We start from the raw sequence: 25872 nt of genomic DNA on the forward strand, positions 1-25872 counted from the left end.
AACATGGCTAAAGGGTTTTTATACATCTCCTTTTTATCCTTTTCTACCTCTCTTTTCTGCACTTGCTGCCCATGTGGTATAGTGGCAAATATACTAGATTTGAGGTTAGAAGACCAGTTTTTGAGACTCGCTTTGTCACTCACGAGCGACATGTGTAAGTTGTTAACCTCTACCACTCTGAATTGGTTTCCTTATCTGTAAAATAGGTATGTAAGGACATGTATTATCTCCCACAGGGAGTAAGAATCTAATGAGAAAATATATGAAAATGCATGAGTTCACATATCACTGAAGGAATTGAATCATATGAATCTTGATATTCTCATTATAAACCATATCAGAAAAAGAAATTGCAGCTAAATGAAAAGATAGCACACAGGTTTTATTTAGAAAAACCAATAAAGGAGTTGGTGGAATTGGCTTTGTGGGGAGTCCAAAAGCAACTAGAAATGTCATTTCATGGAGAATTTGGCCATTTTGTATTTAAGTGCTTATATTAAGTATTTGCCAAAAGACCACCATGAAAACAGTTGCAAGTTATGTGCCAACATGTGTTATAGAGAACGAAGCAGAAAAATTGTAAAAAATAGATTAATACAAAGATAGAAAAAAGAATAAAAATGAGAAAAAGATAAAGCATTCAATTAAAAACTCCAACCTGACCTATTTAAACAAGTTGTTGACACTGAAAATTGGAAAATAGATGGAAGAAAAGGAATTGGCATCCCTTACAACAATTTCATTCTAGAATTTAAGTGATAGAAATCTGTTGAGATCAAAAGAACCTAAAAAAACCCTCTTATTCAGCAAATATTTAACTTGCTTATCAAGTTGAGAGAGATGGCACTCAAGGTCATTACTGGTTTAGAATATAAACGTATTTGTAGAAGAGAGTGTATTTGAAGAGCAGTGGAGAATTATAACCAGATTTGCCTCCAAAGACAGTGAGAAGCAATGGAGAGAAGCCAGTTTAAAGAAGGCAAGAAAACCAATGAAGCAGAGCCATTCTAAGAACATTTAAGACTGAAATTCTAAGGAGAATGATAAGGAGAAAGATGGAAGAGCTCAGCACAGATTTTTAGAATAAACTCTCTTTCCCGTCACAGACAGTATAACTACCACATCAACATTACGGGCCCAGGTGTGCTTATATAGAGCTTATGTAGAGGAAGGTAAACATGGCCATGAAAAAACAAAACAAAAGATTGGAAAAGGAGCTGTACCAGAGCGAATATATATGAAGAAAGTCTGTGCTAGGTGTAACACATCTGTAAGGGCATTTGCAGAATTGATTCTTAAGATCCTGAAGGAGGGGAATATACCAAAAGCATGGTAAAAAAAACACCCAAATCTTATTATTACTGAAATAAGGGAGTCATAAGAACAACAGTAACTACTAATCCATATGCCTTCTTATCAATCCTTTCTTTTTTTTTCTCCTGAGAATCACTTAGACATGTATTGAGGGTTTTCACAATATATGTACTGATGGAACAGCTGTGTCACTAAAGGAGCAAGCACAGTTTTATAAACAGTATTCCATGTTAGAACATATCTTTGCTATTCCAGAATTTTCTGTGAGATGGCTAGAATACAAGATCCTTTTGTGCTTGTTGGCTGCCATAAAGCAAAATGCTGATGTTGAGGCTCCTTCAGCAAGCTTTCTCTTTTCATACATCAGAATCACACTAGATTACTTGTGTGAAAGCATATGGTGCTAAGGTCTCAATTATATTATAAAACTTAAAGATAGAGTATTATGACAGTGTCCTGGTCTGAATATCTTGGTCTCACTTGAGTCAAAGACCTAATTAGTCTTCCTTGAGTAGAAAACTTAATCATTTTTAGGGAGTTATCTTAATGTGCTAAGACTGAGATCCATAAAGAAGCTTGCCTTATCTATGTTGACCAAAGTAAGAATGAGAACATTATTTTACATAAAACAGTTTTAAAAGGTAACTCTTGTCTATTAGATTGAAAAGGGAATCATTAGAGGGAATTTAGTAGTTAAAGAAGAAGTAGTTGGTTTGGGGCAAATATTTTCTCCAGGGTTGTACCTGAGTTTGACATTATCATCATTATTAATATTCTCTTCGTTAAATCAAATCCCCTAAATTTCAACTATATAGCTTCATTTTACTTTGCTGTGGAATTTTGTCTTATTTCATGATTACTATAGATGTAAATTGGAAGTTTTTTAGGTGAGAGAGTATTCATTAGCAAGGGGAACTACCTCGAACCTCCTTCCAAGCAAAAATGCTTATGTATTAATAAATTGTTTCTGGCCTAAAATGCAGAGTACAATTTGTTTTTTTCCCTTCACATTTGAAACAACAGAGAACTTTAATTTTTCTCATTATTGATACCCAGTAAACCTAGACAGGAAACTTCTTCTTTTGCCATCTTCATGTAGAGTCCAAGTAGTAATCATATTACTTCTGATTTGGTCATGTCCTTCAAATGATTTCATTTATCATTGGCACAATGCTGATATCATGAAGTCTTGGATCTCTGTAGAACTTCTCAGTTGAGTTCTGTAGTCATTCAGAAGAAAAAATCCAAATTGATTAAAAAACATCTAGTGTTGAAGTGGCAGTGTTTACTCTGTGATCCACTGACCACCTTGCAGTTCCAGAGCCTCAGCACTCTATCCCCTAACTACAGGCATTTTGCACTGGCCATTCCCTACTTCTGAACATCTTCCTCCTCATCTCTGTCTCTTGGCTTCTCTGACTTCCTTCAAGTCACAGCTAAAATCCCACTTTCTACAGGAAGCCTTTCTAAATACTTCTTAATTCTAGTGCCTTCTCTCTCTTCATTATTTCCAAGTTATGCTATATAGAGAATATTTGTACATAATTATTTGCAATTTATTTTCCTCATTAGATTGTGAAATCATTAAAGACAGGGACTGTCTTTTGTCTTTCTTTGTATCCCTAGTGTTTAGCACAGTATCTGTCCTTAATAAGTGTTTATTTACTGACTGACAGTGGGATGCAATTCAGATGTGCAGTTGGATGGATTGCCCATAGAGCTGGTCCATCAGTGGTTGAACAGTGTGGATGGATAGTAAGCCAGGCTCACAATTGAAAAGGATAAGGAAAGCATGTGTGATTGCTTTTGGGAAATTGTACAGTAGTTTTAATGACCCTGTGTTTCTTTCTGCAACAAATTCTGCTTTTAAAAAATATTTTATTTTTTCCCCAGTTACAATTACAACAGTTTTTAAAATTCATTTTTTAAAAAAGTTTTGAGTTCCAAATTCTCCATCTCTCTTCCCTCCCCTCTTCCTGTGACTATAAAGCAATCTGATAAAAGGTATACATGTGCAGTAATGTAAAACATTTTCATATTATTCATTTTGTGGAAGAAAACTCAAACAAATATAAAGGAAAAAGTGAAAATAGTATGTTTTGCTCTGTATTCAGATGTCATCAGTTCTTTCTCTGGAAGTAGATAGCATTTTTCATTATGAGTCCTTTGGGATTGTCTTGATCTTTGTATTACTGAGAATAGCTAAGTCATTCACAGTTTTTCATCATACAATATTGCTGTTACTGTGTAGGGATGTTCTGGTTTTGCTTACTTCACTCTATCAGTTCTTGTAAGTCTTTCTAGGTTTTTCTGAAATCGTTTTGCTCATCATTTCTTATAACATAGTAATGGTCCATTGCAATCATATACCATAACTTGTTCAGCCATTTCCCAGTTGATGGGCATCTCCTCAATTTTCAATTCTTAGCCACCATGAAAAGAGCTTCTATAAATATTTTTGTACAAATGGATCTGCTTTTGTTTTAAAAAAATAGTGGTGTTCTGGTAGTTTGTGAACCGTGGAATCTCTCTATCTCTAAAGAACTGTAGCTGCATGACATATTACTAATGATAAATTGGATAGTGTGAATTTGTAGTATCATATTCAAATAGAAACGGATACCTGCAGGCTGCATATTGACTTAGGAAACCAAAAATTAACATTATATTGTATTGTATTTTAATTTATTTTTTAATGTTAAACATTTCCCCATTATGTTTTAATCTGGTTAGGCCCCATTCAGGGAGTTTTGGCAGCTTTGAGTTTGATCGCACTGGCATAAAGAATGTAATTGGAGATTTATTACTGGAAAGGAAATGGATTGGTCATTTAGAAGGAGCAAGAGGTAACTGAAAGGGAAAGGAAGGGAGTATTTTCATTTATTAAGCTCTTACTATATTTCAGGTACTGTGCTAAACACTTCACAGATATATGAAAGTCAGCCTGCCTATCTGTTGCTATCCATGCAATCTCAAGACTTCTAGAGAAAGGCCTCCAGTGATATACACACTAAATCAAAGAGTATGAACAGTTTAATTACTTTTCTTACATTATTCCAGATCGTTTTCTAGAACTGTTGGACCAATTCACAGCACTTTCAATAGCGTATTAATGTTTGTATCTTTCCACAGCTCCTTTTACATTTGTGTTTCCAACTTTGCAAGTTAGATTCAGTCAATTCTCTCTACAGTTGCCAGATTGATATTCCTAAAGAACAGATCTGACCATATCATTTCTTTACTAAAGTAACTCTAGTGACTCCCAGTGCTAAGCTCAGTTTGTGCCTGGCATATAGTAAGTGAGTAATAAAAATTAATTGACTGACTGACTCTTGTCTCTAGGATAAAATATACATTTCTGCATTTGGCTTGTGAAGATCTTCCTTCACAATCTGAGTCCAGCCCACCTTTCCAGGTATATTGCTCATTATTTTCCTTCACGTAGTCTTCATTTGCACCAAATTGGCCTACTCGCTGTTCCTCCATAAACAACATTCTACTTTCCACCTTTGTTCCTTTGGACAGGCTTTCCTTCATACTTATGATGTGCTCTTTCCTTGCCAATTCCTTCTTTCAAAGCTTTTAATGCTATCTCCTACAGGAATCCTTTCCTGATCCCCCTTACTCCACTTGCCAGTACTTTTTCTAAAATTCCTTTTTGTCCATTTTATATCTATTTAGTTTTTAGTTTTCTGGGTGAATTTTGTTTCCCTTCAGTACAGTATAAATTCTTTGAGTGTAGACTGTTTCATTTGTATTTTTTCATCGCTAGTGCCTAACACAGTACCTCATGCTTCATAAATGCTCACTGAATAAATGAATGATAAGGTGATATTAAAGAATTATATTAATTTGTATTTCTCTTATTAATTATTTAGAGCATTTAAAAATATGGTTGTTGATAGCATTTCTTCTTCTGAAAACTACCATCATAAATTTGAAAAAAAGCACAGACATGCAGAAAATGAAAGCTAGATCAGGTATCAGAAGATGGATATAAAAGTGTAGTATAGTCCTGTAGGAATAGTGAACTAAAATTCAGAATAATTTGAATTTGACCAAGATAGCTACCAACAACAAAAAGGTTTTCCCACCCCCCACATTGAGAGGATCATAGGAGGTATAATACTGTTGCTGGAAGTGGATGGGATAGATGGTGGTAATGGATAGTAGAGAGAAAGCAGCGCTGCCTGCTGATTTTGCTCGTGCTTTATCTGCTAAGGAAATGATCTTTGAATAGAAAGGACACTGAAAAAATAGAGTTGATGTGGCTAATGATGGTTGATTTCACAGAGTAGCTACAATGAAGGAAAAAGAAGAGTGCTTAAGACACCTAGAAAGGAACCAATAATAAAATCTCCTAGCCTCAAATGTCTATATACAAATTCTCACAATTTAGAAAACATCCTTTTTATGGGCTTTTCAAAAGAAGGCAAATTTGACCTCACAGATACCATTTAGACTGATTGGAATGAGAAGCTTATGAATGGAATATGGCTTTGAATGCATCTGTCTTATTTAAAAGGAAAAGTAAAAGAGAAGGAGCACAGTATTATATATTAAGAAGATATTTTCATGTGAGGAAATCCATGAAACAGAGGGATTCCAAGTGCTATAGAGAGCATTTGGATGATGGTCAGTGGAGGAAAAAAATGAATTTTTTTTCATTGGAGTACTACTTGTGTGGAAAGAAGAACAAGAGATGAGAAGTTTGGGAAACAGATTGTGTTGATATGGGACATCAGTTCTTTAGGCCTCTCTTAGAGTTCTCTTTCTGTCAAGTCTGAAACATCTAAAAATTTCTTGACTTGCCTAAGTTAAGTCTCAGGATGAAATTATTAAAAGGTTTCATCAAAAGGAACCAATGAAGGGAAATTCTAGTCTTGATAAGATTCTCAGTAGCAAGTGAGAATCCTAGTGGCTGCTCTGCCCTAAATTTCATGATAGAGGATAGGAAAGCTGAGCATAGTCATGCATTTACCCTAGACTTTGGAAAAGCATTTTTCAAAAGGGTTGAGAGTCAAGATAGGTAGGTTTTCATAGAGTAAAATACTTGAGGGGCAATCAACCCAAGAGGTATGGGGGAGGTTTAAGAATGAAATTCTTAACAGAATAAAATTATTCCAATAAGGAGGGAAAATGCAATTTTTTCTGGAGACCGATTTTAAAAGGAAAGGTACAGAATATGGAAGCAAGATCAGGTAACGGCGATAATTATAATGGCATAGTTCATAAAAAGTGTCAGGAATGCTAAAGCTCAGAATGAGCTGAGAATTAAGGATGAAACAAAACAGTTGGTCATTTTTCCCTATATTGGGAGAAAAGGGATGATCAAGGAAGGGCTTAGACTGATAATACAGTCAGATGAATTCAAATGTTTGGATGACCACAAAGAATTATTTATGCTTTCTAGTTGAGTTCTGCAGGGATCTGTGGTTGGCCATGTGCTATTTAACATTTTTATTAATGATTTAGATATAGGAGTAGATGTCATGGTCATCAATTTAGCAGACACAAAGCTGGGATAGATAGCTAAGATATTGGATGGCAGAGTCATTATTCAAAAAAATTTTGGCATGCTAAAATGTTGAGCTGAATCTAATAAGCTGAAATTCAAGAGTGGTAAATAGGTTCATTTGGGCACAAAAACACCATCTTCATAAGTGTGGGGAAGTGTGGTTAGACAGCAGTTCTGAAAAAAATCTGCAATTTTAGTGGATTGCAAGCTCAGTGTGAGTTAGTAGTATGATGTGGCAGCCACAAAAACTATTGCAATCTTGGGCTACAATAAGAGAGATATGGCTTCCAAGAATAGTGGGGTAATAGTCCCGTTGTTCACCCTTCATTTGGGAGCTGGCATGGGGGAAGAAGAATCATATTTATTCTGTTTGTTCCCAGAGCACAGAAGTAGGAGTAATGGGTAGAAGTTGCAAAGAGGTAAATTTAGGCACAGTTTAAGGAAGAACTTCCTAACAATTAGAATGATCCCAAAATGAAATGACCTACTTTACAGGGAGTGAGTTTCCCTTCTTTAGCACTCTAAAACTTTTCAAGTAGTGGCTGGGTGTTCCTTGTCAGATATGTTGTATAGCAGATTTTTTCATTGGACTGGTTGGGCTATGACATCTTTTCTGAGATTTTGTTATATTTTGAAATAAGAAGTATATGGTAAAAAAAAATTCATACCCTTTTAAAATATTTCCTAAGAGGGTAAGTCCGTATCTAAGAATTGTGAAGGCCTTATACAAGGAACAGATTGATATACAGTCAATCCTCAACATTTGCACATTTATCTTTTGTGACTTCAAGCATTGTGTGAAGTAACCTCATTTTCACTTTTGCATTGGCAATCTCACACATTCATGGCCATGTGCAGTAGAGAAAAAATGAGAGGTGTGATGCATGCATGTTTGTGGAGTGGCTGATATCCTATTGGGTGCTTGACTGGTCTTGTTTACCCTGCTATTGTAAAGAGCTCCATGTGCTTTTGTTACATATTTTTATTGTTTGCCTTTAAAACTCAAGTTTTGTGTTGCGGTTGCTCTCCCAAAGCATAGTGTAGGTCCTCTGGGCTTTAAGGTTACATCGAGACGTCACCAGTCTCATCAGCTTCTGATAGAAGTGACTAAAGTCCTAGCAACCATTCCCTTAGTTTTCAAAGGGTAGCCAACGTAGAGAAGTTTACAGCAGTATAGTATATAATACAATGCCCTCATACTGCCATCTGACACAATAGAAGACAAGATTCAGGTGAAAAAATGTTTTAGTTTTAAGAATTTTATTTGTTCTATTTATGGTACTGTAGATTCCATGTGTTATGAAAAGTATATTGTCTGAAGTCAATGTCTTTTATTGAGACATTAGCACAAAAGGTTACATTACTGATTTTATTTCGTGTATTGCATTTCATGGTTACTGTGTTAGGAAAAGTACATATTATCAGAATTAATGTTTTGTTAAAAAGAATTTTTTATGCAGAAAAGAGTGTTTTCAGCAATCTCTAGTGAAAGATTAAAGTTTTTGGTGGACATGGGAACCTAACCCCCTTTTCCCCATAGATTCAACATATTCCTGTTTTTGACCTTTGTGTTGTTTTCTAGGAATGCTATGCTTGTGAAGGTTGAGGATTGACTATAACCCTTTTTGCCAGGGATCTTTTAGTGAAATTTACTTGAAATCTTCAGTCCTGTATCTCAGTTTGGGTCAATGTGATTTGCTAATGTGAGAGTAGGGTAACTCAACCACTTAAAGTAAAGCATCTGCACAATCAACTAACCTCATAGACCATCAACTGTATGAAATCTCAAAATTATAGTAATGTTTCACAAAATCTTTGATATATTAAAGAAAGTTGGCTGTGCCCCAGGAGTCAATATAGAATATCAAGCTGGTTAGAAACAGATTAATTTGAGATGTTGAAGCAATCATGGTCTTCTAGCACATCCCTGAGGAACAAAGATAGGAGATATTGTAGAGCATTCTGGACTCTACAGGCATCTTGGAATAGAAGACTTTAGCTGAGGGAAGTGCCAAGAACAGGTTGACTCTTTCTCAACCTTCTCTAAAGGTTGGTTGCCCTTCTTGCTGCCATTTTATCCACAAATACTATAGTGTAATCTATTCTTTTGTTGCTTATAATGTTTTCAGTAAACTGAATTTTCTCTCAGTCATAAAGAAGCCAGGAGTTAACTAGAGATTGCTATAAATGTAAAGTTAGGTAGAGAGCCCAATCTCTGCCTAAATATTAAGAATTTTTCTTTTTTTTTTTTTCAAATGACAACTTGTTTATTTTGAACACATTTGTACAAACTTATTAATCAAGTTCACAATCCAGTATGGTATTGTACAATTTAATTCTAATGTTAAAACCTCTCAAACTTTGACTGGCAGTTGTTCAAAAGGTTTTTGCCCCTGTGAAAGCCCAAAGCAAAGAAACAAAACCTCTTAACTATAGAAGTCAATAAAAGGGAAGAAAAGCTGGGGTGAGACATTTTTCCCCACCCCCACCTGGGCTCATGTATTGCCAAATCTGTGTACAATTGGCACAAGCCGAAACCAAAAATTCTGAGCAGGTCTGATACTCATGTTTTCGCTCTAAAGGCATTTGTAATTCACAACTGAGCTTGGCTCTTTTGGACACAGTGTCTATATAGGGGTTTGTTTTAGGTTTATTCTCTGCTCGCTGTCCTCCACCAGCAGATTTTTTTTCTTTTAATGTGCATTTCAGTCTCTGACACATACTAGTCTCTCAGCATCCCGGACAAATTTCCAACTCTAGAAATTAGGCCCCCAAAAGTTGCAGATCTGCATTGGTAAAGAAAGTTTCCTTGCCAGGAATTCCCTATGGTAGTAGAATTACAGGTCAGTGTAAAAATGGGATTCAGTAAATGTGAGCTACTATTCTTGCAACCAGAATTTTCAAGTCTTAGTAGTATAAAAGGCTATACCATACCTTTCAGTTGTTAGTCCCAACAGAGCATGACAGTAAATTTCACACAACAGTACTCTATAGTACCAAATCCACTCCCCCAAAGCAAGTTTGAAAACTTCTTTAAAAAAAGGAGAGAGATTTATTAGAAGTAGGTTAAAAGCTCCCTCTTTTTTTTCTATGCAAAATTTCTGTTTCGTTCTGTTCAGTTCAACAAACGTGTTCCTATTATATGGAAAGTTTTATTAGCTAGGTGCTGAGTATTAAAAAAAAGTAAATATAGTTCCTTCTCTCAAGTAAATAGTAGTAATAGTAATAATATTTTTTGATAAATTTAGCCTTTATTGAGTGCCATATTAAGTGCTGAGGGTAGGAAGGAAAACAAAAGACCCCAGGGATGGAGGCTTGCCCCTTCCCAGGCCCCACTTCTAAATTAATTTATTTAATTTATTTAATATTTTAGTTTTCAGCATTGATTTTCACAAGAGTTTGAATTACAAATTTTCTACCCATTTCTATCCTCCCTACCACTCCAAGATGGCATATATTCTGGTTGCTCCATTCCCCAGTCAGCCCTCCCTTCTGTCACCCCACTCCCCCCATCCCCTTTTCTCTTACTTTCTTGTAGGGCAAGATAGCTTTCTGTGCCCCATTGCTTGTGTATCTTATTTCGTAGTTGCATGCTAAAACTTTTTTTTTTAACATCTGTTTTTAAAACTTTGAGTTTCAAATTCTCTCCCCTCTTCCCTTCCCACCCACCCTCCCTAAGAAGGCAAGCAATTCAGCATAGGCCACATGCATATCATTATGTAAAACCCTTCCACAATACTTATGTTGTGAAAGACTTTTTTGCTCCTTCCTATCCTATCCCCTTTTATTCAATTTTCTCCCTTGACCCTGTCCCTTTTTGAAAGTGTTTGCTTTTGATTACCTCCTCCCGGTATCTGCCCTCCCTTCTATCGTCCCCCCTTTTTTATCTCCTTCCTCCTTCTTTACTGTGGGGTAAGATACCCAATTGAGTGTGTATGTTATTTCCTCCTTGGGTCAAATCTGATGAGAGCAAGATTCACTCAATCCTCCTTACCTGCCCCCTCTTCCCTCCCAACTGCTTTTTGTTGCCACTTTTATGTGAGATAATTTACCCTATTCTATCTCTCCTTTTCTCCCTGTCTCAATATATTCCTCTCTCATCCCTTAATTTGATTTTTTGTTTTAGATATCATCCCTTCATGTTCAACTCACCCTGTGCCCTCTGTCTATATATATCCCTAATACTGAGGTCTCATGAATTATACACATCATCTTTCCATGTAGGAATGTAAACAAAACAGTTCAACTTTAGTAAGTCCCTTATGATTTCTCTTTGTATTTGAAAGTCAAATTTTCTATTCAGCTCTGGTCTTTTCACTGACAAAGCTTGAAAGTCCTCTATTTTATTGAAAGTTCATATTTTGCCTTGGAGCATGATACTCAGTTTTGCTGGGTAGGTGATTCTTGGTGTTAATCCTAGCTCCATTGACCTCCAGAATATCATATTCCAAGCCCTTTGATCCCTTAATGTGGAAGCTGCTAGATCTTGTATTATCCTGATTGTGTTTCCACAATACTGAAATTGTTTCTTTCTGGCTGCTTGCAGTATTTTCTCCTTGATTTGGGAGCTCTGGAATTTGGCGACAATATTCCTAGGAGTTTTCTTTTTGGGATCTTTTTCAGGAGGTGATTGGTGAATTCTTTTGATTTCTATTTTACCCTCTGGCTCTAGAATATCATGGCAATTCTCCTTAATAATTTCTTGAAAGATGATATCTAGGCTCTTTTTTTTATCATGGCTTTCAGGTAGTCCAATAATTTTTAAATGATGTCTCCTGGATCTATTTTTCAGGTCAGTGGTTTTTCCAGTGAGATGTTTCACATTGTCTTCCATTTCTTTTATTCCTTTGGTTCTGTTTGATAATATCTTGATTTCTCATCAAGTCACTAGCTTCCACTTGCTCCAGTCTAATTTTTCAGGTAGTATTTTCTTCAGTGGTCTTTTGGACCTCCTTTTCCATTTGGCTAATTCTGCCTTTTAAGGTATTCTTCTCCTCATTGGCTTTTTGGAGCTCTTTTGCTGTTTGAGTTAGTCTATTTTTTAAGGTGTTTTTTTCTTCAGTATTTTTTTGGGTCTCCTTTAGCCAGTCATTGACTTGTTTTTCATGGTTTTCTTGCATCACTCTCATTTCTCGTCCCAATTTTTCCTCTACTTCTCTAACTTGCTTTTCCAAATCCTTTTTGATCTCTTCCATAGCCTGAGACCAGTTCCTGTTTTTCTTGGAGGCTTTTGATGTAGGCTGTTTGCCTTTGTTGACTTCTTCTGGCTGTATGTTTTGGTCTTCTTTGTCACTGAAGAAAGATTCCAAAGTCTGAGTCTGAATCTGAGTCTATTTTTGCTGCCTGGCCATGTTCCTAGCCAACTTACTCGACCCTTGAGTTTTTGGTCAGGGTATGACTGCTTGTAGAGTAGAGAGTATTTTGTACCTAGCTTGAGGGGCTGTGCTGTTGTTTTCAGAGCTATTTCTATACAGCCAGCTCTGCCACACCAGCGCTCCTCCTCCCCCAAGAACTGCCAACCTGGACTGGACTCAGATCTAAGCTGGCTCTGCACCCCTGCTTAGATCTGCCACTTAACTCCTCCCACCAGGTGGGCCTGGGGCTGGAAGAAACTGCAGCTGTAGTTCTGTAGCTGCACCACCTCCTCTGCCCTTGGGGTGGTGGCCAAACCGTGAACTCCTTTCACTCTGTCCCCCCGCAGCTTTTCCCACTAACCTTCTCTGTTGTCTTTGGTGTTTGTGGGTTGAGAAGTCTGGTAACTGCCATGGCTCAGTGATTTAGGGCTCTAGGGCCTGTTCTGCTTGGCTCCTGGTCTGGTTGGTCCACATGCAGCTCATGCTAGGCTCTGCTTCGCTCCATTCCCAGCTCTGTGGGATAGACCTTACCCAGCGACCATCCAAGCTGTCCTGGGCTGGAGCCCTGCTTCTCTCTGCTATTTCGTGGGTTCTGCAGTTCTAGAATTTGTTCAGAGCCATTTTTATAGGTGTTTGGAGGGAGCTGGGTGGGGGAGCTCATGCAAGTTCCTGCTTTCCAGCTGCCATCATGGCTCTGCCCCCAGTCAAGCATTTTTCTGATGGAGGGCTTGGAGAAATTGTGATTAAACTTACAGATTTTCACCTAAAATAAACTCATTCTTAAGCACACAAGGCATGCAGGCTACTACAGAAAATAAAATAGATAGCTTTGATTACATGAAGTTGAAAAGCTTCTGCACAAACAAAATCAATGTGCTTAGGATAAGAAGGGAAGTGGTCAAATGGGAAAAAATATCATTCCCTGATAAGGATTTGATATCCAAGATTTAGAAGCAATTTAACATATATACATATGCATACGTATAAATATCTACATGAAAGACCAAAAACCATTCGCCAGGTGGTGAAAGGAAATAAACAATCTTCAGAACAACAATTACAGACTATTAACAACCATATAAAAGAGTGCTCCATAACACTAATAATAAGAGTATAATGCACAGCACAGCAACTCTAAGGTTTTATCTCACACTTGCATATTGGCACAGATTACAAAAGACAGAAATTGTCACTGTTGGAATGGAAGTGGGAAGATAGGCACACACTACTAGAGCATTGTTGGTAGAGCTACGAATCAGTACCACCATTTTGAAAAACAATTTGGAGGTATGCAAATAAAGTGACTAAAATATTTGTACCCTTTGACTCAAATTGGCTATGTACTATGGGTAAATTTACTTAACTTTTCAGTGCTTCGAGGAATGCTCTACGTCTACAAATAACAATTTTCAATGGTGAAGGAAGTTTTGACAATAGGAATTATGTACATGAATGAAACCAAAGGTTCAGATCCCTCTCCACAAAAACAGAAAACAAAACAAAACCCATAGAACTCAAAACTGGTAGATCATTTCCTGACTCTACTAGGCTTATACCCAAGAAGGCTACTGATGGGAAAAAATCGCTATACATACCAACATTTATAGTAGCACTTTATGTGATAGCAAAAAATTAGAAATTAAGTAGATCACCATTGATTGGGGAATGGCTAAACAAATTATGGATCATGAATGTTACGGAGTATTACTGTGTGTAAGAAATAATAAATGTGATGAATACAGAGAATTATGGAAAAATCTAACTGTACCAATGCAAAATGAAGTAAGCAGAGTCAAGAAAACAATATAGGTATACAGTGAGTGCAGCAATGCAAAAAATTGAAAGTGAATGTTGCAAAGTTACAAAGAACAAACATGGCTCTTTCTAAAGAAGACACTCATCCCTTTAAAGCTTTAGAAGGGCCTCAAGTGTTGTACATTGGTTATATCATCAGGCTTTTATAATGTATTGATTGCTTAATCTGAATTTTTTTTCTATTTTTTTTGTCTTTTAAAAATACTAGTTGTTATAGGCGATGGCACTTTGAGTGGGGAAGAGGAAAGAATACTGGGGGAGATTTTGGCGATATCAAAAGAAGACATAAAAAGTTAGTAAAAATAAAATCAAATCGCTAAAGCCAAAGAAGAAGGAACTACTTAGACCACAGGGGCCATTATATACCCCCAGGTTTACATGAGCTAATTAATGTGTTACACGAATAATCCTTGTTTGTGTTTGGTTTGGAATTGAAGCTGGGTCAGAAAGAATCTAGGAGTAAGCACATTGAATTATAGTTAATGCAAAGCAATGGAGAAAAAATAATTTAAACATTTAATCACATTTGTTTTTCTGTACTCTTCAAATGATTTACACTTTAGAAGAAAATACAAATATTGTTTAAAATTCCTTGAAAAATAATAAAACATGAAAAGTAGTTAGCAAATTGACATATTTTAGTTCCTTGAGCAGAGTTAGGAAATGATTTCTCAGGTTTGAGGTTTTTTGTTTTCTTTTGGCTTTTTTTTTTTTTTGGTGTAGAACCTGTGATTTCATTGATATGGAGAATTCCAATTGTTGAAATTCCCTTCATCAGTGAAGATTAGTGACTTGTATACTTTATAGATGTAGAGAATTTCTTGGAGCACTGAAAGGTGAAGTAAATTTACAGTCACATAGCCAGTCTGGGTCAAAGACAGGTCTTGAATCCAGGTCTTCCCTCTTTCTAGGCAGTCCCTCTATACAACATTCCATGGTGCTTTTTCCCCATCTGTAGTGGCAAATATACATTAAATTTTATATACTTTCGTGAGTAAGACCCACATTTTAAAAATGACTGCCTGATGTACCACTCTGGGGCAGAATAACAAATAAGCTACTGAACTGATAATGATATAATCCATTGATTTCATTATAAGGATCATCAATTAAGCAAATGAGCCTTAGACTATGATAGCATGTGATACACTTTATCTTATGAAGCATTTGTTTGAGAAGACAGCATGTTTTTGAAGTTTGTATGATTTTGTTCCATTTGAAATAACATTCATACACTTATTTAAGGTTACAAAACTTTTATTCATAATAGCATTGTGAAATAAGTATTATTCCCATTTTACAGATGAAGAGACTTGTATTATAGACACTATGACTTGCCTACGTTCACCTGGAAGGGCTGTAGCTGTGGTTTAGCCACAGGTCTCCTAAATTCAAAGTTCAGGGCTTTTTTTTTTCTTTTGTTGTACCACATAGACTAAATACTTGTTGGTCTTTTTATGGTTTGCTTCTGAACATGACATAGACGTGGCAAATTTATTTTATCTGTTATTTTGCTTTATGATGTTATTTATTTTCTTTGTGACATAAACAGTAGAAATTGCTTCTTGATACTTGGGTATTTGAAATAGAAAATATTTTCTGTGCATCCAGCAGGTGGAGCTAGATGTTAATATATACTATGGAAAGCTGACAAAGAACATTTGATTTTGTTTCTCTTTTAGGTAGGTAGGGTTACACAGGATGAGATTATATAGAGTACATCCCCTGAAGAAATGATGGTAATTTTAAAAGCCATTTAGGGAGATTATTAAATGACCATTTAAATTCTTGTGTAATTTTTCAAAAAGGATGGAATCTTTAAAGTTTTAAAAAATTAATCTCCTTTATTTTTAATACTATAGTCATTTCTGAATAAATCCTACCTGCTTTCTCTTCCCTTGACATATTTCTGGATTCAACTTCTTCCAGAAGGACCATATGTTTATTGGTTTAATGATGTGATGGAGTGGAAAGAATGCTGGGCTCTGGAGTCTGAAGGCCTCAGTCCTAGTCTCAGTGCTTCCATACTCTGCTTTCTTACCATCCCAAACTTTGGCAAGTCCTTTGAGCATTCTGAGTCTGTAAAATGAGAGGCAGGTGGATATAATGATTCTTAAGGCCTCTTCCAGCTCCATGATTGTGACTGCCATGATTTCTCTGTTCTGCCAGTGTATTTTGGGGCATGTGCATTTTCCTCCATTGAACCTCTTATTTCTCTGGTAAAAGTACCTTCCAGGTGCAGAAACTCCTACCAATTTAGGTTGGCACTTCCTTAAAAATTCTAGTTTTAGAAAGTTGCCTGACTTCCTCAGAGTTAGACAGTGACTGTTTGTCAGAAGTGTGACTTGAACCCAGGTTTTCCTGGCTTCCAGCTAGCTTTTTGCTCTCCATGCCATGCTTCTTCTTCTCTTTAGGAGATTTTTGAAGTAGAGAATCTGATGATTGTGACTAATTTTGAATTTTATTTGGTCTCATTTTCAAATCCAATTTCTAAATGGTTAGGACAAGTATATACACCCATGAGAGTTCTTACGTTAATGCATTCTTCATCAAAAGTATAAAATATTAATAATCTAGTTCTGTAAGCAGCATACTATTTTAAGTTGTTTAAACACATTAAATGCTTATAATTTAATTTTGAAAAGTTGTAAAGACCCATTCGCAAATGAAGAAATGTTTAAATTTTAGAGATACAAATAGCAACTTTACTTTCCCTTTCCTGAGTACAGTGTATTTTGTTAATAAGTTAACATTTAAAAGTCTGCTACAAACAAAGCTTGAAGTATTCATGTTTATGCATCCTTTTTTGTAAATCCACAACTAGTAATTTGTATTTAATTACCAAGACTTTGAAAAATATGAATTTCAATTCGACATTTATAAGATTAGTGCTACGGATGATTTTTGTATAAATCATACTTGACATTAAGGCACATTCAAACTTTGAGTCATGTATTAAGTGAATACTTGCCACAACTAGCACTTCGGTGGAATCTGTACTTTATCACAAAACTTAGTCTCTTACTCATGCGTACCCTTTGTTTTAGCCTCTTGGTAACTGTCTTTGTTTAAAATTAGTACCTTGATTTACCAAAGATACTTTTAATGACTCACTTAAACTTTCCACATAGAGCCAATTTCTCTTTTTTTATATTTGTTTTCCTTATACAAAATTTGCTTTTGTATCATTGATAACTGTGCCTGAAGGCAAAAATATGATCAGAGGATTTACATTTAAGAATGTCCAGCTTTAGAAATGTGTATATTCCTAGGGAATTAAGAAATCGCTTTGTAGTGGTGAGTGGTAGGTTATTTTATTGTTTGTTTATTTTCTTTATAGCAAGTAACTCTTTGGGGAAAGACTTAAGGAAATTTCAGCCATCAACCAAAATCTTTTTTTGGGGGGATTTATTTGAAAACTTTTGTGTTTGTGAACATCTTTATATATTGGCATACTTTATCATAATTCAAATATGGCTACAGAAATGTTCCTTTGTTCAGAAAAAGAAATTCTTGGAGGTACAAAATACATTTAACAAGAATGTACTAAGAAAGTAAATATAGAAGCATCAGTTGAAGAATGGAATATTTTGTTTTGTATTTCTGAGATAGTTTAATACTGTCACATAATTTCAGTTAAACCAATATATTTCTTTCTTAATCAATAAGCATTTATTAAATGCTTAGATTGTGTCAGGCACTGACCTAGGTGCTAATGATACAAAGACAAAAATGAAACAATCTCTGCCCTCAAGAAGCTAATATTCTATTGGGAAAGGCAACAGTTACATATATGGCTTTCAAAAAGATATACCAAGTACAAGATTATTTTTGAAGGGAAAACACTTAGCAACTGGAGGAATCAGGAAGGGTCTCATTTAGAAAGTGGTGCTAGAGTTGAGCTTTGAAGGAAAGTAGAAATTCTAAAAGTTAGAGATAAGGAGAGGATGTATTCTTGAGGCAGCCAACATAAAGGCATAGAACTGGAGACAGAATGTTGTGTGTGAGGATCAGCAAGAAGGTCTGTTTGGCTACACCATGAAGTGCAGGGAAATCAGTAATGTGTTTATATTTTACCTCAGTTTTTTGACTAGTATAGTGACATACAACTGTGCCTTAGGATTGTCACTTTGGCAGCTTGCATGGAGGATTTTATTAAATTCATGTATCTATTCCCTGTTGTGTGCTGGAGTTATGGTGGGAAGTGAAGTGGAAAGAATATAAACAGATAACAGGGACCAGATAAAGAGCTATAGACAAGAGTAGTCTGCAGGACTCTGTCCTGGAAGCTTCTAGAGAAAGCCCAAGGATGATCAAACAAACCTCATCTACCCAGTGTCCATGCCCATAAATGAATGAACGAATGAACATATAAATAAATAAATAAATTTTCCCCCTTTCCCTTTTATTTAAATGGCGGGGTATCAATACTGATGCAAAAACATAAAGGGAGCTGTCAAACCATCTTTAAAAATGTACAGAAGAGGAGAAAGTTCAGAAGGAAACAGGAATTCAGAAGGAAATAGTGTGGAATTGATTGTATTTTTTAAAAAACAAGTGAGATGAAAGAAATCAGTGTTTCATATATAATCTTTTTTTGTGTGTTCTGCGATGAATGTGAAAATGTTTTTTTTTTTTTTTGGTGTTTAAGTTCAAAAATAAAAAAATAACATAGATGCACTTGTTTCCACACCAGTCATTTCAGATTCATCTTTATGTTCTTATACAGATTGCTCTCTTTTAAAGAGATCGTAGGTCCTTTCTGCTGACAACTGGGTAGTTTAAGAGATTTTTCAATGATAATTCAAGCTGTATGTAATTTCTGCCTTATTTGCTGACTTGAGAGCTTAGCCACTGCATAAGATAGGACACCATTATATCTTGTTGCAAATGGACTTTGAACAAAGGTATGTGAAGTGAAAATTGATAAGCAAATAAACATTCAAATTTAGTTATTATCAGTACCTTCTAGAAAAGCCAAATATAAATTATTTTTAGTTTACCTGTTGTCATAAATATCTTCTATTAGCATAGATGATTCAGATTTTGTTGTAAGTTTTCTGGCTAGCAAGATATCACTTATGCCACTTTTCTAGGATATACACAACTACAGAAAGCAACATTATGTAATGGGAAAAATGGTAAAAGATAGTTTTTCTTTGGCAGTTAAGAAATAATATATTTTATTTTTATTTGTGAAAGAATTATTAATTTTCTGGCCTTTAAGCTTGTGCAAATGGCATATAATCTTCATATTTCCTTAGATCATTTGATACCCTTAGTTGTTTTTTTTTTTTTGGTGACTCTAAGAAGTTGTAGCATGCACAGTGGTCACACCTCAGTAAAACCTCAGCAGATGGGTTAAACCAAGCTGAGGATAACTGACAGGCCTCAAACCCTTTGTTGAGGTAGGAGGATGTCTACTCCAAACATGTGAAGACTTCTCCTGCTCAAATGGGTTGATGAGAACACTTTGTTCCAATGGCCATGAAGATGGTGGAAGCTGGTGCTGTGGAACACTTGGAGCTTGAGGACATTGAGGGCATCCACTACATCCTGGGCCATAGCCAGTCTTCCTCACTTTTGTCTTGCCACTGGACTTTGATGATACTGGAAGAGAGAATGAAGCTGATGACTTTGTGCAACTCTGCCTCACATAAATCCAATTCATATACAAGTCAAGATACCACCTGTGATGTCAATTGGTTCTCTTTGAAAATGAAGGATGAAAAAAAGGAAAGAAAATGAAGGATGGTCAACAACCACTCTTAGCTTTATGGTTGTAGGCTATAGACCAGGGATGGGGAATCTTTGGCCTCAAGGCCACATCTGTGAAGTTTGGATTCAGTCAAAGCACCACACTTGAGGACTTAGAAGGCCACATGTGGCCTCAAGGCCACAGGTTCTCCACCCCAGTAGACTATATAGATCAGCTCCCTCATTTTACAGATGAGGAAATTGAGACCAAAGGAAGTTAAGTGACTTGCCCAAGGTCATATTGTCATATCAGTAGTAAATGTCAGAGGAGAGATTTGACTCCAAAGTCAACTCTTTGACTCCAGAATCAATGTCCTTTTTCATTTACCTAGTTCTTTATCTGGAAAGCACCTCTTTCCTATACCTTCCTATATGCCCACTTTCCTTCCTCAACTCTGCACAATTTAAGAATCTGTTTTATAATTCAAGTGGATTTGTCTAATTTGGCCATAGTTTCAGGATACTGACAATTTGATTTTATAATTTCAGTTTAAGGCATTTTAAATTTGTCATCACCCTAATGATTCTCCTCCAACAGGGTTTCCCCCATACTCAGACATTCATATGGATCTCATAAACATGAATGCAATGATGCAGATTTGCAGCTCATTCACACCTGCTCATCCTGTGTACTATGTTTGCAAATATATAAAATTCTGTTTTCTGTAAATGAATGGGGTTAAAGAGAACCATAATCTGCCTCCCACCAAGTTGAAGAAGTATATAAAAACCTGTTTCATAGCATACCACAACTTTATAGTTGATTGCCATCTACACTTCACTTATCTACCTCACATATTTCACCAACCTCAGCTAACTTGAACAGAGCTGAGAAACAAAAAAGGCCCCTTAGCTGTCAAAGTAAAAGTCACCCAAAGTCTGTAAACCAAAGTTTAGGAATTTTACTCATAGGACAGGCATCTGCTTAGAGGTCATTTTGTACAAAATTCTGACTGTACAAAATTGGAATGAACTTAATTATCAGGTTGTCTGGATCATATTGTGTATTGGAAACAGAAAGGTGTTAAGGTGGTAAGTAAGGAAGGGAATAACCATTTATCAAGCACCTCTGTGTTTTAGAGTGAAGATTCTCACAGACATTCTATGAGGAAAAGGAATATGTTGCTAAAGATAGGTACAATAATAGCTTTATAGTGAGGAAAGGGACAGAGAAGTAAGAAAAAACTGGAGGCAACTCAAAGTTATTTAGTAAGGGCTATTTAGTGTAGGAGGGGTGTATGGGGTGTTCAGGGAGGACCAATACATGTGGCATGGGGTCTGTTGAACCATCTTCAGGGCTGCTCATCCACTTTTGTTGTCTACCTGCCACCCAACTCTCACTGTAGCTCTAAGAAACTGTAGCATGCACAGCGTCCCCACCCTGGTAAAACTGTCTTGGCAGGCAGCGTAAACCAGGTTGAGGGTAACTATGGGCTTCAGACCTGTTGATGAATTAGTGGGGTGGTGTCTAAGCATGTGAAGACTTTTCCCAGTGGAATGGGTAAATGAGAACAATTTCTGTGTAGGCTGAAGCAGGCACTGTGGAGTGCTTTGAGCTTGGTCAGACATCAAAAATGTCAAGGTCATACACTGTATCTGGAGCCATCTCTAGTCTTCCTGACTTTTGTCTTGCCACTGGACTTTGATGACTCTGGAAGAGAGAGTGAGGCTGATGACTTTGTGCAACTCTGCCTCACTTACATCCAATTCATGCACAAGTCAAGACATCACCTGTAATGCTATTGGTCCTCTTTAAAATGAAGAACAAACAATAGACTCAATTTGGTATAGGGACAAACAGCCCTAAGCAATTTAATGAGCCCTGAGGATAGCATAGAATAATGGCTATGTGTCCAAACCTGTATTATTATCATTTATAAGAAAGTTAAATTATATTCACCATATTTAAGAAGATAAAGACATAATGCACTTGTAAAAGTAAATTTTAGGGTTGCCTTTTGTTTATCATTATCATAGTTTTCCTCAGTACCCCTTCCATGCCCCTCCCAGAGAGCCATCCCATATAACAAATAATATTTTTTAAAGACAAAAAAAGAAAAATAGGAAAAGCTTCAGTAGCACTGATCAATACATTGACAAAGTCTGAAAACAGATGCAATGTGTAACACCTGTGGACCTCCTGCCCTACAAAGGAGTGGGTTGGGAGTGTTCTCTTACATCTCTTCCATTTTGTGTGTGATCTTTATAATTTTGCTATACTTTTGATTTTTTGGTGATCTTTCCATTTATATTGTATATTATTGTCTTGAGGCTATTTACTTTACTTTGCATAAGTTCATGTAGATCTCTCCATGTTTCTCTACTTATTACATTAATTATTTCTTATAACACAATATTCCATCACATTCATGTGCCACAATTTGTTTAACCATTCTCCGATCAGGAAGCTTCTACTTCACCAATTCTTTGCTGTCATAAAAAGTGCTGCTGTATGTACTTTGGTGTATATGAGAACTTTCTTCTTATCAGTGGCTCCTTAGAGTATAAGTGTAATAATGGAATGGTCAAATGTGTGGACATTTTAGTCATTTTATTTGCATAATTCCAAATTGCTTTCTAAAACAGTTGTACCATTTTATAGCTCCACCAATATACAAGTGTGTCGATCATCCCATTATCCCTCTGACATTGACTATTGTAATTTTTGTCATTTTTACCAATTTGTAGATATGAGGTGAAACTTACGGGTTATTTGGATTCGAATTTCTCTTCTTAGTGATTTGGGTCATTATTTCTTATGGTTGTTAATACTTTGCACTTCTTCCATGGAGAACTGTTTATATCCTTTGGCCTCTTGGGTAATGGCTATTTGTCTTTTTTGTTAATTGCTTATATATCTTGGATAGTAAAACTTATCAAAGAAATTTGATACATTTGACTGCTTCCCTTCTTATCCTAGGTGGATATATATACATTTTTGAAAGATTTCCATTAAAATGGTCAAAACAAAAGGTTTAGCTCTTTAAAGGATATTCCAGTGATCTGTGCAGCTATGCGTTGTTGTGGAATGAGCACTGAACTTGGAGTTGAGACCTGAATTCAATTATTATCTCTGCCATTTACTTGCAGTGTGATCTTGGGCAAATTCCTTAAATTCTCTCAGCTTTAACTCCTTCATCTGTAAAAACAAGGAAGATAATACTTGTATTACTCTATTTTACAGGTTTGTTAGTGCTATTAAAATGTGAATATTATTATCTAGAAATGTAATTTAAATGAAATAGTTTATCCCCTGAAGATAATGGATAAATGCTTAACCTGATGATAAAATCTATTTATATTTTTCTAGAATTATAATATTTGGGTTGATTTTATTAGTCATACCATCTTGTTAAATAAAATAAATTCTTAGGGAATCTGTACTAATTGTTAAAAATCTCATTTTACTTTGTAGTTTTCCCATTTGGTAAGCTTTCCTTTAAAATTGTTGCAGAATGATTTGCCTTAATAAGCCGAATATTTTGGTTAATTTAAAGTTTTACATAGAGCATATTTGGGTCACCAAATTTTAAAGAACTATGCTATAGTAAAATATACTTAATATTAAAATTGTACAGTTCTAAAAGCATATTGCTATAGGTATTCCTTCCAGTGATTCAAATTGTAGCCTATCTATATGCCACTGAAGTATTAACAGGTTTGTCATTTATCACTTTCTCAAGTATGCATTTTTAAATTTCTTTATTAAAAAGGTTTTGCACTGCAGATGAATAGAGATTTGTTCTTTTTTGCTATCATAAATTTGCTTAGTGAAAATTAACTAGGCTTAGTTTTCAGTAATATTAAAGAATAAATTCTTTGAACAGATTGATATCCCTGTGATGTAATCAGTTTTGATATTTCTTAAATGCTTTATATGCAGTGTGGTGTTTTTGTGATACTTGATTTTGGTGTTTATTGCCATCATTCTGTTGTAGGTAGTACCTTTATATGACCTAAAACTACTGCGTGCTTTAAAATTGAATGGATTTTGTTGGTAACATTGGTAAATGTATTTAAAATATTATTTTTAGCCAATGTCACTGTCATAGGAACATGAATGATCTCACAATTGTATCTTTCTGGATGGATACCCTTCCTTTTATCATTTGAGATTGACTGTTGAGAGAATTTAAATGTACAGTTGTGGTGTTTTTTATTTTGATTGTTTTGTTTTCAATAGCTTTTGTCTTTGGATGTCTGCTCACATTTGTTGTGCAGTGACTCTCCTTTCACCTTTAGGGTATGGTAGATGATCAGTATCTATGTGCTCACTCCCCCATTGAATGAAATGATTTAATATGTTTATGGAATTATGTCACTACAAAGATGCCATGTTGCTAAATTGGGCAATTGAAGCTATTGTATATTCTTTTAACCTTTCTGTAATAAACATTTAAAATAATTTTTTCCTTCTTTTCTCTTCATTCTTTTTTAGGTTTGTGGAATCTTGCTTCTCTTTTTTCCAACCTTTGTTTGTTTGTGTTGATGCCTTTTGCCTTTTTCTTTCTGGAATCAGAGGGTTTTGCTGGGCTGAAGAAGGTAAATATTACTTATATTTATAGAATATCTTAGTTAAGAAAATAAATCTCAGGTTATATTAGAAAAATGTTTTTAACAACTTCAGTTTGTTTTATGTTCATAGAGAAAATGTATCTTTTAGGATTTGCTATCATTAATGTTTTAATGTATCTGAAAATTTGTCATTTCTTTTGTTCATAGGAAATAAAAAGATCTGTTTTTTTTGCTGCCTAGTTCAGTATTTTTACAATTATTTTAAAATGTCTATTATAAATTAAATTTTTATTTTGAAGATTATGTATTTGTCTAAATTAAATTAAAATGTGTACATTAACACATCTTAAAGAGTATGTTTTGAAAGCTGGTCTGTAAAATCAAATAAAGAGCGATAAAATGTTATAATTCTTATTAAGCTGGAGATTTTTACTGATGTTGGAGGTAAAGCAGGAGAATTAGAAGTGAGTGGGAAAACCGATCCGCCCAAATCCTCTCAAAAATTATTAATTAAGAATTCACAAATATTCAGGAATTGAATTTTCTTCTTGTGCCAAATCTTATATAGAAAAAAGTTATATTTACAACCTGTAAAATCGTCAAATGTTATTAAGTATATCAAAGATATAGATAGTTTTGAGCTTGTGATTTTACTTTAAATCAGTAAGTATAGGAGTAAATTGACACAATGATTCTTTAGATGAATGATTAAGTACAGAAGTAAATTGACACAATGATTTCTTTCATATTTATTGGGGAAAATGGCCTGGATTAAAATCCTGTCTTTCTCACATAGTGATTGATACCTTTGTGATCTTAGACAAGTCGCTTTATTTGTCTCTCAGCTCTAACATACTATGATTCAATGAGATACAGACGTCATTGTTGCCTCTGCTTTGAGAATCTAGTGAACTCCTCCCTGTTGTCCTGGGCTTTATGGTCACCCCAGGTTACTGTCTTCAGTTTCAATTTTATTTTTGGTGGTGGTGGTTTTATTTGGTTCACTGTTTACAGACTTTAACTCAGTTTTATCACTGAAAATTTAAGGTTGGTTTATATGATAAATTCAGGTAATTTTGGAGTTTTCCTATCATTATTCCTAGCTATATAGCTAGGTTATCATTTTTTCAATTAACAACTGTTTCCCTTTTGTGTTATTTGTTTTAGTTAACTTGCTTTGGCAATTACTTTAATCATTATAGAATTTGATATTTGAAATTGCTTCAGTGATACTGTCTGGAGATGTGGAATAAATTGAGAAAAGTAATTTTTTGGTTTTCATATAGAATACATTATGGCTTTTTTGGGATGAAGTTCTCTATATCTTTTGATATAGATTTTCCTGTTTATGACCCTCACCTGGCCAGTACACCCATGCTCTTCAGCACTTCATGGATTTGGGCTTTCCTTGTTTTGGGTATTTTTCTCCACTGCTCCGGTTTGCAAGGCCTCAGGGACTAAGTGGATGATGTTTGAGGATTGCTATCATGGAAGAATTAATGATACTTTGTGGCTGTCCTGCTTGTGAACCTTTCTCACTGTCGAGGTTGGAATCCTGTCTGGTTTTTACGCTCTGGCCAAGCTTGCAGTGAAGTGGCA

General features: G+C 35.4%; 1 protein-coding gene across 1 annotated transcript in view; it reads left to right on the forward strand.

Annotated features, from left to right (window-relative positions):
* Nucleotides 1-25872, forward strand: part of LMBR1 (limb development membrane protein 1) — a 198603-nt gene that overhangs the window by 64148 nt on the left and 108583 nt on the right. The window contains exon 5 of the mRNA XM_036761244.1: nucleotides 24197-24300. Within this exon, the coding sequence (XP_036617139.1) occupies nucleotides 24197-24300 (104 nt within the window). The remainder of the gene's footprint in view (nucleotides 1-24196; nucleotides 24301-25872) is intronic.

This window comes from Trichosurus vulpecula, chromosome 5 (assembly GCF_011100635.1).
Source record: "Trichosurus vulpecula isolate mTriVul1 chromosome 5, mTriVul1.pri, whole genome shotgun sequence".
In the NCBI taxonomy this organism is placed as follows: Eukaryota; Metazoa; Chordata; class Mammalia; order Diprotodontia; family Phalangeridae; genus Trichosurus; species Trichosurus vulpecula.